The 17,709-nt window shown below is 48.9% G+C and overlaps 1 protein-coding gene across 1 annotated transcript; it reads right to left on the bottom strand.

Annotated features, from left to right (window-relative positions):
• Positions 1-283: 283 nt before the first annotated feature.
• On the bottom strand, positions 284-17,255 carry LOC119161479 (neprilysin-1). The gene is made up of 9 exons (XM_037413975.2): positions 17,012-17,255; positions 13,896-14,104; positions 12,875-13,024; positions 10,460-10,824; positions 8,840-9,140; positions 5,638-5,868; positions 3,200-3,453; positions 1,960-2,271; positions 284-941 (listed from the first exon to the last, which is right to left on the bottom strand). The coding sequence occupies exons 1-9, from the start codon at positions 17,253-17,255 to the stop codon at positions 542-544; spliced, it is 2,466 nt and encodes an 821-aa protein (XP_037269872.2). The 3' UTR covers positions 284-541.
• Positions 17,256-17,709: the final 454 nt, after the last annotated feature.

Raw genomic sequence — 17,709 nt, 5'->3', positions numbered from 1 at the left:
GTGACCGGAATGTACCGGGCGCGGGGCGATAGCGCAAGGATGGAACGCAATATAGATGACGACTATTGTTGTGGGACAATAAGACACCCTTTTTACTCGCTCTTTTTTTAGAATGTAGGCTTCAATTTTATAACACATAAGTTGAACCACGCAGCCAAGCAGTGCAAACGGGTGCAACACTAAGCTTATTTATGGATAAAAATACTTAGCAATGCACACTGTTCAACGGCAGTGGCGTGCCGTACAGTGACCTGCAAAGCGAAGACATTAAAACATACGCAAATGCACAGTCATAAGACGTATTTTCATCGAAATAATAAACTCATGATAGCAAATAAAGGGCGAAATATAAAAAGGACAAAAAAACTAGACGTCAGTGGAAGTAGCGGAAAACGAAGATGTCGACGACTTGGCATGAGAAGATGGGAAAGAACGATATGGGCATTAAAATTAGTTTCGCGTCGCCACGCCGACTCGAAAGCAGCGGACCTCAATGGCTGCGACACGACGCCGCCGACGTCGCTGCTTCTCCGCGGCATCGTCACCAGATGCGGCACTTGACCGCGGCGGTCATCTTGGCGTCGTCGGAGCACCCGAATGCCTCGGAGAACTCGAGCATGTTGGCGACGGCCACGTTGCAGAGCAGCTCGCCGAGGGTGTGCCGACCGAAGCGCAGGTCGAGCACCTCGCCCAGCTTGCCCACGCTGTGGCAGTGCGTGTAGCAGAAGCTGGCGAACAGCAGCTGGTCGCCCGACATGGCGGTCATGTCGCGCAGCGTCTCGTGCTTGCCGCTCTCCAGCTCGTGGGCCTTGTGCGCGAAGAAGGCGAGCCGCAGGCCCGAGCTGACGGACACCACGCGCCGTAGGAGCTTGCCGGTCGTCGAGTCGTTCACCAGACGCGTCAGCTGGCCCAGGAAGCAGCGCTCGCGCATCTCGTACTTCCTACGAACGCGATATTGTAATTAACATCCGCGAGCGCGTTTATGAGAGTACGCATGCGCGCGGACACGCAGACTGTGTATACGACTCAGCTCGCGCCATATTTTAGCAATCTTTCCACGCTACAGCCGAGACGAATGAAGCCTTACGAATGAAGTAGCAGTCATTCTCTATTTCCTGTGATTCAATATTGCTATGTGTGGAAACAGACAAGGCCTCATCTTGATGCCACCAACTCTAAGTCAACACGAGACGTTTAGAACGAATCAACGAAAACATGCATCCTTTTCTTATAGTGTATTTGAATGGCCCTACATGTATTCGTTGGTCGGTTATCACTGTAGTTATGCTCTTGCTGCCATGCACTATGCTGATTGTGCCAAGGTATATAAGGTCACGTTATTTTGTCAATAATATACTGACAGCTTGCATTCGGTGTGCACTGCGTTGCTTTCTTGTCTGCGTCATTCATGTCCCGCAATAAGCGTGCTAATGGAAGACTAACAATCTCGAGTTTCAATCCTCGGTAAAATGCATTAACTTTTCTTTCGTATAGACTTAAACCTAGATATGATGAACTTTAATATAGCGATATTCTTGATACAACGAATTATTTTCATAGCTTGGCGCATGTCATTTGACCACTGTGAAATGGACCTTTTCACGCACGCAGCGTCACGCCATGGTCACCGGATCTCATGATCAAGAATTTTTTGTGTGTCATTGAAGTTACTTTTCTTCCTTTCTTTTTTTTCTTTCTTACTTTCTTTCTTTCACTGTCGTCTCACTCAAACTTTCTTCCTGCACTTCCTGTGTCGAAAAAAAAAGAGGACTCTTTCAAACGCTATATTGTGCTTAAACATTCGTATTTCAATTAAACGAAGCTCCCGTGTAACGAAATAAATCGCCGATATAACTAACTTCGTATAGCTGTATATCTTTAACTCTGTGATCTGCAACATGGCAGCCCATGCGTTACATAAATCATGCGAACGTAATCAAGCGTGCTTCACGCGCTGACCTCTTCGTTTCGACAGACCACCACATGTCGGGCTTGCCGACGGCGTCGACCAGGGCTCCCTGTCGGTCAAACGCGTGCGTAAGCTCGCGACCCACGATGGCGCCCAGCGCGCCGAAGTTGATCGGCGCGGGCGCACCACGGCTGTACACGGGTCGAGCCAACACGTCCACGTGAAGACGCAGTTCGTTGGCGGCCGCCTCGTAGGCGACCTCGAAGTGCAGTAGGTCTTCCTCGTCGGGTTCGCCTCTGACGGCCGGCACCTGGGAGCCGTTGGCGGTGCGGGGCAGGTCCACGCCGGGACCCAGGGCATGCCTGTAGACAGTTCCACTCGCTTTCATGAGCGTCGGCAAAATTCGCTCTCGAGGGGGGGGGGGGGGGTGCAAACACGTGATGCATTACGTTTGGGGGAAGGGGAGCACTGGAGTAGCTTAGATGGGGGCAAATGCTGGTGTGGCTTAAAGGGGGCAAGTGCCCCTCTTTTGCACTTCGCTGCCGACGCCCAGCGGCGCTCGCTTTGAACGCTGAAGAACAAACTTTTAAGTTCTCGATTCTGATGGCGTACGCCTGATCTTTTCGTGCGAAAGTAGATGCGTTGTGAGTGACGTACGCATAATAAATGTCATTGTTGTAATGCCAATGTGTAAGTCTGTTTGCGCAATATGATCCAGGGTACCAGTGTCCTTTAGAGAGCAGATGTACGCCCTTTGTTCTATTTGTAAAAAAAATATCAAAAAGTATTGTCAAACTGAAATTGAGTTTTGTCTTTGTTCAATCGTTCACACAGCATTATACTACATGGTTAGAAGATAATGCAGAGTCATTAATTAGAGCTGCTAAAGTAAGGAGATTTGGAGGGAGGGGGTGGGGGGACATGATAAAAGACGCTTCGGTCTTGTCCACCTTCCCACTGCTCCTGCAATCCACGAGAAGGTTACGTGCTACCAGAGCCCCCCTCCCCATACGCCGACCTGTCAGACTGCCTGTTTTACTGCCCAACTGCTCAGCAATCCAGCTATTACCCTCCCCCATCCCTTTCCATCAACTCCTGGCTCGACTGGATCGGCGCCGAAGGGGAAGAAGAACAGCGTCGACGGGTCGCACAGGCGGTCGAAATGCTCGGCCTGTAAATTGTGGCTGAATAAAAGTCTATTACTACTACCAGAGCCCTTCCAATCCTTCAATAAAAATATTGAATGGCTATGCTGCTACTATGCAACCCCTATTGGACACCTTGGCTTACCTGAAGGCGAGCCAGTTGTCGAGGAACGAGGGCGTCAGGTCCGGCAGTCGAGCGTATTGCTCGTACTCGGGCGTGCGGCCGTCGAACACGAAGAACTTGGGTAGCTGCTCGCGCAGGGCCTCGAGCTTGGTGAAGGCGCGCACGCGGGTCTCGGGGTCCATCCATGTGGCCTGGCGCAGCCGTTCCTCCAAAGTGTTGCGGACGCGCTTCACGACTCCCAGCACCTCGAATACGGCGTCTGGCGACAGCAGAACCTGCAGTGTATGTGACGTCTATTTCAGAAAGCTAGACGAGCGGAATATATTCGAAACACCGAATACAAAATACTATATACGTGAACAGAACACAATATACGAGATTTTCACGCGAATGTTCGCGATATAAAACAAATCCAATAGTCGTTTGATTGAATTGGTATCGCTTTCATCTCCCGTCTTCCAAATATACTGCCACAGCTGTTAATTACTGTGTGTACTCACATGCAAACGAATATTGGACTGGGACTGGTTCGACGCGCGCTTCACAAATCGTATGCTTGGCTCTATAAAAGTCCTTCCATGCGATTCGATTAGAAAACTGGGGTGGATATCGCGAGTTCACGCACACCCGGAGCCCCCCCCCCCCCCCCCCCACACACACACATCTTTTTTTTTTAAGTGTGAATACACTTTATAAACGACCCCAAACCATCCACCGCCGTCGGCGGCGTCCGCAGTCTTCTCTCTATCTTTAAAAGAAAGAGGACTTGGCGGGCCGCAGCGCGACGCTCTACCGAATAAGTCACGGACGCGACGCTGATATCGCTGTCAGTAACGCGCCTTATACCCCCTCCCCCTTCGCTCGCTCCTCCGCTCTCCTCGCTCGCTGCAGCTGCGCGCGCACCCCTCCCTCTCGCGCGCCCGCCTTCTCTCTCAGTCTCCGGTCGAGAGCGGGTCGTGAGGGGGAGTAAAGTTAAAATTCGTTGGCATTCGCCAGTGAGTTAACGTAAACTCCCCCGTGTTATCAAATTGCGATTCCCAGGAACCATTACACCATAAAGGCACCATAGTGTGAATAATAAATATAATAGTGCGAATTAATAAATACCCCTCATAGCATCACCCCGTGCATTCGCACTTAACCATGTTCACCCTCGGGAAAATGCTTGGGAATTTTTTCTGGGGTGGCATGGTCCCACTGACAACACGTATCACTTGAAATACTTCATCGCGAGTTGGTACTTTTTTTTTACGCGGTGCTGCGTTGAATGCACGTTGCTGGGTGAAACCACGCTCCATCTCTATCTCCTCATAGGGAGAGGGTGCGGCGCTGACCCGCTGCTACGCGTACGTGTGGCCAGACCGCCATCTTTTGTCGCCGACAAGAGCTCTCGCCGGTGGTTTTCCTTCCTCGGACTCCTGCAACCGTGTCCTTCTTTCCTGTCTTCTCCTTACTTGCGTCGCTCGCTGTACCTGCGCCTCGCTCTCCCCTTCCTCTCTATCTCTCTACCTTTTAATCCTATCTTTTCATTCTCTTCTCTACCCCCATCCATCGTGAGCTACTGTTGAGGTGTCCTCCCCCCGAGAGACAGTTAAGGGGCTCACTTTTCTTTTCTTTTCTTTTAAAATCACTTCCCCTTTATACTAAAGCGCAGGAAATTCGACGAATAGCTTTGACAGTACAGGATACATGGTATACGCTGGAGGGAGTTGCGTATACGTTACAGCAAAACTATTAATTATTTAGCTATTATCCGCAAAGGCGTGCTGCTAAGCTAGGGGACGCGGGCTCGATGCCCGGCCACTGTGGGGCAGCATGTTGATTGGACGGAATGTACGAACTGCGACTCAAGATTCAGGAGCTTGAATGCTGAAAATTAACTTGGAGTCTCCCTTTACGGCATATCTCGTGATCGTATTGTCATTTTGGCACGGAAAAACCCAGTAATATACATAGTTTAATCATTTATTGTGATGTACATTCATCGTTAAGTATTGTTACAATTATTTTTTTTTCTTGTGATCGAGTGAACTCTCCATAAACACAAATGAAAACGCGTACAATTTGCTCAAGATTTTCTCGGCGCAGAACCGCACGCAGGCATAAAAAACATAGACATAAAAGAGTTGATTGATTGATTGATTGATATGTGAGGTTTAACGTCCCGAAACCACCATATGATTATGAGAGACGCCGTAGTGAAAGTCTCCGGAAATTTCGACCACCAGAGGTTTTTTAACGTGCACCCAAATATGAGCACACTGACCTACAACATTTCGCCTCGATTGAAAACGCAGCCGCCACAGCCGGGATTCGATCCCGGGACCTGCGGGTCAGCAGCCGAGTACCATAGCCACTAGACCACCGCGGCGGGGCGGACATGAAAGGGGTTGGTCGCGACGATGACTGCCTGTTGCGTCCCAAGATCGACGGAACCTGTGACGCGACCTGTGACGCACCTTGGTGAGGAATCCCTGCCACTGCGGTCGCATGAGCCTCTGGGCGAGTGCGCGGCAGTGCGAGTGGACGTCCAGGGCGCCGCACTCGCCCCGGGGCCAGAGGAACTTGGTCTGCCGCAGCGACCGGAACTCGTGCGACGTGTGGCAGCCGAGCGTCATCACCAGCCGCCAACCGACGTACCACGACGAGCGGCCGTTGGCCACGTTCTCCAGCAGCACCGTCAGCAGCGACTGCGCACCCCGACAGGGAAGACATCAGTTGGTGCGTATACGTAATTACGCACGAGTATGTATACGCGTATTGTCGAAGAGCTGACAATCGAGCTTGTTACACGTTAACTTTCAGGAGGAGCTTGGAACAACGTTCGACACAGGCATTGGTGTTGGGAGTCAGCAGGATTTCGTCTTAGAGGGGGGGCAGGGGGCGCAAATCTGTGTTGTACTGCTTTTGAATGAGGTGCCGGCCGGCACCAATGGACACGAGAGAAAGCGCTGTGCCTACTTATTATCATCACACTTGGTTGTAATGGCATTAAAGTAATTAAATCTAAATTTTACAATTCGTTTGTTGTAATTAGTCATGCTGTGGATTACTTTCATAGGCAAGTTATTTAGTTACGTAATAATTTGTGTCAAACGAGTAGCTTCAATAAAGCTACTCATTACCTTCCAAATCACCTGGCAATAAAATATTCCTTGTCCGCTTCCATTATGACATTTAAATAATTGCCAAGAAGGCGAGGAAAGATAGTAAATTCAGTTCATCTGAGTGCCATACCTCACGTGTGGCAAGTTGAACTATATAAAAGATTCGAGATTTCAATGTATGATCAGATGTGAATATAATACAAGAGTTAATTGCGCACGAATTATGAAAAAATTGTTAATATGACTTCATTACTTTTCAAAAGTAATTACCATACACACTACTTTCGTAATACATTTTTCAGGAGTAATTTTGCCATCTGCGGTCGTCACATCTTAAAGCTTTTCTGTTAAGTTGCATATTCCGATTCGATCACTTCATGTGGTAACTAACTACGTGCTCTTTGGATTAAACAGTAAGCGCAGTCCATCGTACATACATGAGACGATGCGTTGATTGTTTTTTTTTTTTTTTTTTTTTTACAAAAGGCAAAAGGAAAGCGAATGCATGCCTCCTGAAAGGAAGTTTGCGGCACGGGCAACGCCGGGGTATGAAGACGGTACGCTTGTGAGGAATCGGCAGCAGTTACATTAAACGGAAGGATATGCATTTGTGCTGACTGATTCATAATTTTATGCAGGATACAACGCTATAAGACCAGAGGAAAACTGAACACCAGCGCAGTTATAGCCTGCGCTATTTCATTTCATCCGGTCTTTGTTTCCTGTACATAATTTAGGTCCCACCACCTAAATTCAGCCATCACAGTCGAAAAAATGAACATGTATTCTCGAACTCTGCCGACGCTGATAGCCGCAATCAGCGAACGATCGCGGATTAAGCGCTGCAATGGCCTATACTAACCACTGAAAGGCAGGCGAACAAACTTGTTCTACGCATGCGAGTCGGCTGACGAGAAAAGTTGCCCGCAACGCAGTACGAATGGCAGTGGCTGTAACGTCTCAGCATTATGCGCGTGCATCATTGTGCAGCATATCAATTGTGCGTGACAGGGAAGAAAAAATGAAAATAACACTGTATATGCGGCACGAACCTATCAGTGTATGGCCCCTAAGCGATAAGAGCCATCCTGCAGAACTGACATTGAAAAAAATATAAGCGAGAAGTTTATCTTCATAACATTGCGTAATGATGCACAAAGGATGGCGCCTACAGCCCGTTTTTCTGGAAGTTAACAGCGCCATTCGGTCTACAGTGTTCTGCAACGAGTGAAAACGCGTTCGGGAAAGCTGGAAGCTGGCCAAACCAATCTAAGCGAAACTGAATTCCCGGAAGCGTAGTTATAAGGACAAACAATCAAAACGTCTTCTGTAAGTGCAATTATATACGTACTTTTGGCTCTGGCAATCTTTTACCGGACATCTACGCGACTGTCGCAATATCCGGAAAGTTGATCGTTGGGCATAGTGGAGCAGAGTAGTGGAGCTGTCCACAAGGGGGAGGCGTAATGCAAGTTAACTTAATTCGTGCAAGTGTAGCTGCAGCGGCCCTCTCCTCCACTTGGTTGAGTCCGGAAAAAAAAAAAAAAGAAGAGCTCCGCAATGAAACCAAAACAAGAAAATGAAGCAATGACATGCTTCATAGAAAAGTCTCGCATTTGTCCTTGTATATACTTTTCGGATGTAAAGGTGAGAAATAACAGTTATTAGGATACAGCATCAGACGTCCTTGGTCGCCATTATTGTCAAAAAAAAAAAAACGTGCGTAGCCATAACTTTGCGCACGAAAAGCAAAATGACGAGGAAAGGCCGATTGAGGAAATTTATGGGGTGGAATCGACACCCCGCTTTAAATAATTAGGGAAGACTTCACCGCATCCCCCAACCCCCCGCCCCATGGTGCGCCTGCCTATGGGCACTCTGGGAACCAACTTTTGGATATTAAGGATAAGAACGAACACAACGGCGGAATCGGCGACGATTTCTCATACTAATACCACCTCTCAACGTCAGTCTCGTCCTCAATCGACACGTTACCTCATCGTCTTCTCCATGATCCATGGCAATATATATATATATATATATATATATATATATATATATATATATATATATATATATATATATATATATATATATATATATATATATATGGGGGGGGGGTTAACGTCCCACAACCACCATATGATTGTGAGAGACGCCGTGGTGGAGGGCTCAGGAAATTTCGACCACCTGGGTTTCTTTAACGTGCACTCAAATCTGAGCACACGGACCTACAACATTTCCGCCTCCATCGGAAATGCAGCCGCCGCAGCCGGGATTCAATCCCGCGACCTGCGTGTCAGCAGCCGAGCACCTTCACTATATATATGCCTATTCTTTGTTTATTCAGCTTCTTTACGTAATAGTGTTGCAGGTTGTGAACAACCATATAATAACTGCACCGGTGTCCATATGTCACCGTGGCTTCCTATAGCAATCATCACTCAATGCACTGCCCCTGAGCAACCAATTCTTTATAGCAGGGTAATGGCAACGGAAGTTGAACACAACGGTCGACGCATATGTGGCTGGTACAGGACATCGGTATACTCACGTTGAAGTACCGCGGGCTTTCCACCTGTACGGAGTCGAGTCCTCGCACGGTGTCGCCGAGCGGGTGGTACTTGGCGAACGGCCGCAGCCACATCTGGTACGTGGTCCCGGGCAGCACGGTGTAGATCCGCGTCCACGGCACAGCTAGTCGCGTGTCGTCGGCGGGCTGGCGCACGAGCACGCTGTCCACGCTGACCACCGTGTCCACCAGGTCCACGTAGTTGGCCTCGCCGCCAAGCAGCGTCGCCATGGTGGCGATCAACGACTGGTACGCGCGACGGGTCGGCGGCTCGAGCACGGCCCTGCGCGAGAAAGACCAGCACGGTCAGACTCACTGAAAATAGTTTCACGACAAGCAAGCCAAAGCTTCAGAAGCAGTCGGTAACGTTAGGAAAGGGTCTCTACTGGTTTAAATAGACCTGACAATAGTTATAGCGCGAGAACATAACGACGAAAAACCGCGCTATAACTATCGTCATGTCATACCAACTAGCCCAAACTGCTACACTTCTAAGTTAAATAGACCCTTTAGAAAATTCAGTCTGGCAACATGACTCTTCCGCCATATCTTGTTCACTCATGGGAGCTAGCGGGTTTGTAAATTTTGAAAAGGCTCTATTACACAATGTATTATATAGACTCCAGCACCACGCAAAGCTGTGCATTCAATCTATTACGGGAACGATGCTAGGCGACTCGATTCAATACGCTTGTTTACTATTTTTGTAGGATCTGCATATTTATACGCACAGTAACGAACATAATAGCAATCTACATGCGTTTGTCAGACAAGTCTGAATACATATGTTTACACCCGAGATCGCCAGCATCGTTTCCTTCCGCCAGTGGGCAACAAAACGAAAGAGTTAGTACTGCCCCCTCCCCCCCCCCCCCCAACTGGGGCTCCAAGTTCTTCGTTATTGAAGCTAAATACTCAAGTGCCTCATCAAACGTTAAAAGTAACCATCCCGTCAGCTCCAGTTATGCAGAAATCGTCATCATACGGCGACATCACTATATGACGTCATCATGAAGTAAGATCGCGAGAACGTGCGACGTCACCATGACGGAGGTCCTAAGACATTTTCCATTATCTCCTGCTCAAAAACGGGCCAATCCTCGATGCAGTGTGCCGAAAGCATTCCCTCCACCCCACCGCGGTGGTCCAGTGGTTATGGAGCTCGAGACTGTGAACCCGAAGGTCGCGGGATCAAATCCCGGCAGCGGCGGCTGCATTTTTGATGGCGGCGAAAATGTTTGAGGATCGTGTGCTTAGATTTAGGTGCACGTTAAAGAACCCATGGTGGTGCGAACTTCCGGAGCCCTCCACAATGGCGTCTTCATAATCAAAACGTGGGTTTGGAACGTCAAACCCCATATATTATTATTATTATTACCTCTTGCCGATCACAGAGGCTGTGCTAAATCATGTTAGGCGCAGAAAACTTTTGAGGGGAGGGGGGTGAAGAACTTTCTCGCATCACCCCCCCCCCCCTATTATGTGGGACTGACTTCGCGACCCCCCTTCTCGAGCAGCCCCCCCCCCCTCCCACCCTGCTCATGCACACCCTTTGGGCAAACTGAAGAAAACTTTCCAACGAATGCGGGGAATCTCGCTCACCCGTCCGGCACAACGGGCTGCAACACGATGGTGCGTCGTCCGGTGCGGTCGTCGGCAGGCGGTGGTGCGAAGCGGTAGCGAAACGCGATGCCCAGGTTCCAGCGTATGTCCAGCTCCAGCAAGTGGTCGAAGAACTCGGGCCTGTCGGGCGCGTGCGGCTCAGGCCAGCGGTGGTTGTGCAGTTGGAAAAAGGCGCGCAGGTCGTGCAGGCTCTGCCCCCCTCGTGACAGCGACCCGACGCAGGAGCGGTACAGCGCCACCATCTTGTCGATCTGCGACTGGTTGCGCCGAGGGATGGCCGACGTCTCGAGCGCCAGCATCAGCCGCTTGCGCACCTCGCGCTCGGCCTCGGTCAGAACGCTCACCTGCGGTCAGCGTACACCTTTACACGAGGAGCAAGAATATGACAGAGCACTAGTTAACGCAGCCAGACTTGGCGAAACGGCGAAACCTTACTCTCCAAAAGCCACGTGTTCTATACTCGGCGACAACTTTTCTTGGCACTGAAGGGAAAACTACGAAGGCGGAGCTTCTCAACTTTTTTTACAGCTGGTTCACGTCAACAAAAAACTATCATAAGGAACAATTACAAGCCATATAAATGGGAAATACATTGAGCTTCCAGTGAGTGTAGTGAGGCCAAGCTGAATATATACTTATTATCACTGAATAGTCGATGCTAATTAGGACTAATCAAATCTAAGTTTTATTCGTGCAAACTAAAACCAACACCCAATACTAAGTTGTGTGTATCGAACCAAGCCTAACCGAGATGCATCTAATGAGATTCACGAGACCTGCTCGTGCTAATTAAATGTAATTAAGATCACGAAACCTAATTAGAAATTAATATTGAGCGAATTCGCGACTAGCTGGGAGACTCGCTGCTTCGCCGTGACAACCTCACGGCTCTATAGTGTGAGCTGTCCACATGTTTTTATGTGCTGGCCATTGGTCAGAATTTCCGGGCAATGGGCATGTTCGTTTGCGTAAAGTGCACTTGTAATAGATGGGTCAGGGTGAAAGTTTGGGCTCATTGGTGGGGCATAATCAACTTGTGTTGTCGTGTTGGTGCAGCATAATCATCATCAGCCTGACTACGCCTACTGCAGGGCAAGGGACTCTCCCATAAACCGCCAATATACCCGCTCTTGTGATTTCTGTCCACGTTATACCTGCCAACTCTTTAATATCATCGGCCTACCTAATAATAAGTTTGTCTTATAGCGCAAATGGCATAAAGACTCAAGCGAACAAAATACACACTTAGCGCTTTGTGCGAGTCATTTTTCGCTTGCCATTTGCACCATGAAAAAGCTTGATTATTGATGGAACGCACTTTGAGCAGCATTTATTCTGTATATGTGCGCATACGATTATAAATGACGCCCCCAAAGAGAAAAATAAACCGTTCAGACACATTTCTTTAGAAACACTATACCGTCGTTAATTTTCCGTTAATAGTTTAAGGCCAGGAAGGTCCAATTTCCGCTTTTTCGAATAATCACTGATTCACATTGACTATAATACGTTAAAAACACAGCCAACAAATTCATGTACGGCAGCTTACAAATTTATCTGGTTTTTCTGCACGCACGCTGTCAAACTCGCGATACTTAGTAATCATTGAACCAATAAAACAATATTACGCTGCTGAGCGATAAAACAAGTTCGAGTATCCTGTATGTGTCGCTTCTTCACTTAGTTGGTATGCTTGCAGTGAAGACCACTTTGGCGAGAAATCGCGCAATCAGATACATTTGCGCCAACTTGAAACACATCAGCAGTTGACGAACTTGATCACAGTTTCGCACATGCATACACGTACGGTGGACCAATGTCAAAACAGTAGTCGGCCTCTATGATAACCATAAATGCTGCAAGTGGTATACTACGCACGTTCATCCTTCAGGCACACAATGGGCACAAGAATGACTGGTCTGATAATCTCAGGTTAGTTAGATAGGAGTCGAAAGCGCGTCAGACATTTGATTGAATAATTTAACATAGCTATAACCGAAACAAAATGCACTTCACCACGTTAGGCATGATTTTTCGAACAACACGGTTGCTGCACATACTGCAATAAGGTTCCCAATGGTAGAACGAAAGAGGGGAGAGGGGACAATGGGAAAAAAATGAACGACCGACAAACGTCGCAGCGTCTGTGTCAATCTTCAATGAAGACTTGTGCCGCAGATAAGCCTAAACAGCTATACGCGTACGTACATGCTTGTGGTGGACCTCCCTGCCTTTCTCTCACTTAATTCCCTTTCAACTTAGAGAAGGGCTATGCTGCCATCGCGAAGACGGGTCTTGAGAAGTCTATACAGCTAGCCAATATACCTCGATTAACCGTCGTTGAACAACTCGTACGTCTATTCCTGTTAATTCGCGCTCGGTATGGAAACGTACTTGGTACTTGTCGTCTCGTAGCGGGTGCCTTCTCTTCCAGCCCTCGCAGACGTACTCGTAGAAGTTGGCGCAGGGCGACGTCTCGTGACTCAGCGAGAGAAGCAGCGTGCGCGACACCTGGTTGCAGGACGGCGTGGAGCACGGCTGCTCCTGCGGAGTGGCGCCCAAACGATAACGCCAAACGATGCAACCACCACGCAGGCATAAGCGCATTAGAAACTCCATGAAGCAACAATACCCACGTACATACAGCACCAGGGGTATATCCAAAATCGGAATTTCACGGTGGTGGTGTCATAAAAACGCGCGTGTGTGTGTGTGTGTGTGTGTTTGTGTGTGTGTGTGCGTGCGTGCGTGTGTGCGTGCGTGCGTGCCTGCGTGTGTGTGTGTGTGTGTGTGTGTGTGTGTGTGTGTGTGTGTGTGTGTGTGTGTGTGTTCCTTCTGGCCGTTTGCATGTACTGGCATGAAAAAAGTTATCGTAACAACAAAATAAACATGATACTAGCCATTGTACTGTCTTAATTGTCTGGATTCCAGCAAGTCACTTGTATAATTGTCTTTGTTAAATAGCAATGCGAGTACAGGCATTGACTTTGAAGATTACGGTTACATGGTTTCTGCTTTAATTTGTCAATGACGCTGTGTTAGAGTACGCAGCGCCGCCGTAGTTGTCGAGTGGTAGTAGCATAGGCGTCACGCAGGTCAGAGACGATGATGATGCTTGAAATCAAGCGCGTAGATACAGTGGCGGATTTACGACAGCCCGTGATCGCGCTAAAACCAATCACACAAGCGTGCGCACACCGCTTCGAATGTTTGGTAGCTTTCACGTAGCGGAACAGGCTGAAATAATTGCTATTAAATGTTGCCATTAAATTAGCTCACTACATTCCCGCCAGCAGATCAGCAGCGCTTCATGTGTGACTGGACTCGAACTTTGGCGACGGATGCCTTTCAGTGGTGAAGTGCCACAGCGCTATGACCAATGGCGCGTGTACAGCATTGCGAGGTTATCACATACCTGTACGGAGGGCACATGCTCGACGCCATGTGGTTCCTCGCCAACGCCGTTGGCTGCAGATACGAGGCTCGACGCGCCGCGCAGACCGGCATGGGCGATGAGCACCAGCGCCACGAGAACCACCAGGGCGGCGCCACCGACGCACGTCCCGTACACGGCGCTCTCGTTGATGCGACACAGCGAAGGCTGGTTCCGGCAGAACAGCCGCTCTGCGCACCGCGGATGTTGCGCGTTGCCGAGTTTAATATTATTATGGTCATCACGACTTCGCATGCTTGCTTGTCTGCACGCATGATACTTGCACAGTGCGATTCGTTGTGACAAATGACAAATTTATTTCGTGTATATTTTTGTCACAAACTTTTTAGAAAAAGCGAGCATTTGAACCCATATTTCTGAAGAAAGGAACGCAAGCAAACCAGGTGACGATGCATTATAAAAAGGAGGACGTTCGCACGAGTTGGTAGTTCACTGTACTTCAGAAACCACGGCGCGCTATAGGACAAGCGCTGGCCTGTCCGCTTCTTTTCTCGTGCTCGTTATTGCGCCATAGTTTCTGAAGCAGGTGATGATTGTCGTAAGACAGACGCTCCAGATGCACCCTTTTATAAAGCGAAGGGACACCCAAGCTGGTTGTACCATAATCCAAGACAAAATTGAGTTTTGGGGGAGTATTTCTGCCCCGCAACCAGAATTTTTATCTGGCTTGATCACGATTCCTTTCCTGGACACCTAGCTCTCGTCCCTTTTCAGTGAAGAACGCTGTGTCACGCTGATAGCGGGCACACTGAGTACCGGTGCTGCAATGATAACTGCACGTTTAATCACAGTTATATATACTTGTGTGGTAAAAATGGCCCCCTCATAAAACTGCCAAGGGGCGAAGCATAGGTGTTTCAGCTGCACTAAAGTTGGGAGGGGTGAAATATGCAGTGTGTGCCAGTGTTTGCAGCAGTAAAATCGCTGGTAATGGGCAATTTTGGATGATGGACTTTTTTGACGATGCTCTAGTTGTGCCAAGCCTGAAACCGGAAATGTAGGGAAGGGTGTTTCCACTCTACTATATATAACGTCCTCGGAAAACTGCATCAGAAAGCAGTCTCTTCTTTCCTAGATATCCAGAAAGACGATAGTCTTTCTTCGGGTGTTTCGACGCAAAACATTTTAGCCCGTCTGCCTTTCTGTCTGTCTGCTTGCCCACTGTAACAATACTTCAAACGGCCCCACACGATACCCTAAACGGCCAACTCATCCGCAGCATTCACCAATATTGCTCAATTTTCAGCGTTCATATATTTGTGTGATTGTCAACTAAAAGCGATCATTGCGCATATCTGAGGCACCATAAAAAGTCAATATTTTGTACGCGGGTTTTTATATTAGAGAAGACGTACATAAGTAACTCTAAGGACCATAGCGTTTATCACGCCGCACTGACAATGCAACGCGATGCTCAAAAAGGCAAGTGTTTATAAACTTTGCTAAGACGACACGGTGATGGCACCTGCCCGTCGCTTTACGTTCTACACCTTATCGCCTCCAAGACGGGCGCGTATGCCTTCCTTCGTTTTCCCTAATACAGGATTGTCTCTTACAAGTGTAAAAGCGTATATTTGAACTCGTGTACAGATGCAATCACACTTGTCTAGAGCGCGCAGCCGGCTGCTCCAGCTGCCGTCTTCTGCAGAAACTTATGTAAGTATACCAATGCCGTAATGATACCAAACATGATCCTACTGCGTCCTAGGCCCTGGTGTCGTAATTTAAGCATGAACGGCAGCTTGTACATAACGTGACGTAAAAGCCGCGACCAACAACAGTGTCGCAGCCACGAGCTCCCCTGCTCTAGACAAGTGTGATTCTATCTGTACAGGCTTTCAGGGCGCCACCATAGCCCTTTCTGGGATAGCGCATATCGGCATGACCTTCCGAAAATGCAAAGCCGAAGCTGCATGTGACGGCCGCCTTTGTCTTCCCACGCGCAAATCAACGTGACGGCGTTTCTTTCCATCCCGTGGAAAGGTGTATAGTAACGCGCACCTTTACAAGCGAAAGACGTACGCGTGACGTAAAATGACGGCTACTCTTTGGGGACTAAGTTAACAGCGTAGGCGGGTGCACGATGAGGACAGGTGGCGTACCCCCCCCCCCCCCCCCCCCCCTCCGTAACCATCGGAAGCAGAGGTCGGCAAACTTTACAGGCAGAGGGCCATGTTTCATGAAGCCAACAAAGCCGCGGACCACGCGGAAAATTAGGGGGGGGGGGGGGGGTGGCGCATTTGAAAGTGAAACGTAAAAAATCGGCGAATGGACTAGTAAAACTGAATTAAAAATTATGTTCCCTTTCAGCCCGGATGTCACAAAGTTGCAATGAAACATATAGTCACAAGTGAAAATCCTATTTTCAGTAAAAGCTGCCATGTCAGGAAGTGGCAAGGAAAATGGGGAGGAGACCTTGACGCCGTACCAGGGCCGCATAAAACTGTCACGCGGGCCACACGTTGCCGACCCCTTGCCCTATACCTCTACTCAATCGTACCCGTCCCGTCACTCTTAAAGTGTAAAGCTCGGTTACGCAGCCTTCTGACAATGGCGAATGATGACCACTGATTTTGCATTTTGAGTTATTTGCTACCCATCCTTGCCCGCGCTAAGCCGGGGACTGATGGGAGTCCACCGTGGAAAGCACGTCGCCTCTTCTAAATTTAATTCACCTCCATCAAAAATGCGGCCGCCGCAGCCGGGATACGCTCCCGCGACCTTCAGGTCAGAGCAGTCGAACACAATCACCATTAGACCACAATGGCGGCCGGGTTGAGATGAAAAAGAAGATGGCTTTTTCGAGTAGTCTTAAGTCCCCTCCCCCCCCCAATTTACCACATTAAAAGGGGGGTCGCAAAGTCAGCCCTACACATTGACATAATAAAGGGCTCTACGACGAACGTAAGGGGCGCTGCAACTAACCTTAGGCGCCTCCCCCCTTCAAGGTGAACCCTGCGCGCGCCTTATATACATGCATATATGCAATTGAATAAGTACCACATAACATTTCTCGTCAGCAAGGTGGCGGACAAAACTCTAACGCCCGAATAACGTAAATGATAAACAACGCTCACTGCGTGCCGTGTTGACGCAGCTGGCCACCTGGGCGGACGCCCTGCGTGATGCGTTCAGCAACGAGTCCACCATGCGGTCCCTGCGCTCGCGAAACGCCGACGGCTGCCGCCTTTCGGGTTGCAAAGCCTGTTGAGAATTGTCCGGGGAGGGCAGTCGAAGTTCTTCGATCGGCTGCTGTTGCTCATCTTGGGGCCTACGACTATCTTCGAGCTCATGAACCTGCTGTTGCTGCTCCTCCTGCATGACTTGGCACGATGATCCGAACGTGTAACGGTCACGAGACAGCGACACGTCACGAAGGTGAGCTGCGGTGCGCGAGCGCGTGCTGACAGTGCTCGATCAATGATGATGATTATGATGTTCGCCGGCTATGCCATCTATGGCTATGCTGCAAGCCCAAGACGTCCTGGACCTTCCCAGCACGGCGAGCGAAAGTCCAGTAGATTGGATATAATACGTAGCAAGGAAGTGACTATCGTAAATTGCTATCGTATTGCTGGAATGTAACTAGGTTGTATAACGTTGCGTGCGTATGTTGCGTTTGCTCACAGACAGACTGACGCCAGTGCTGCAATGTAGAGGTCACTTAATTGGGGGTTCGACCACCTTCCCCCTCTTCCCCGAAAACAATGTTTCTTTCATTATGGTAAAATCAGCGGACAAAGACGGCAGCACGAGAAGCAGAAAGCAGAGGACA

Source organism: Rhipicephalus microplus, chromosome 3 (assembly GCF_043290135.1).
Source record: "Rhipicephalus microplus isolate Deutch F79 chromosome 3, USDA_Rmic, whole genome shotgun sequence".
In the NCBI taxonomy this organism is placed as follows: Eukaryota; Metazoa; Arthropoda; class Arachnida; order Ixodida; family Ixodidae; genus Rhipicephalus; species Rhipicephalus microplus.
Note: the sequence above shows the minus strand (reverse complement) of the source record. Positions and strands in the feature narration are given on the sequence as shown.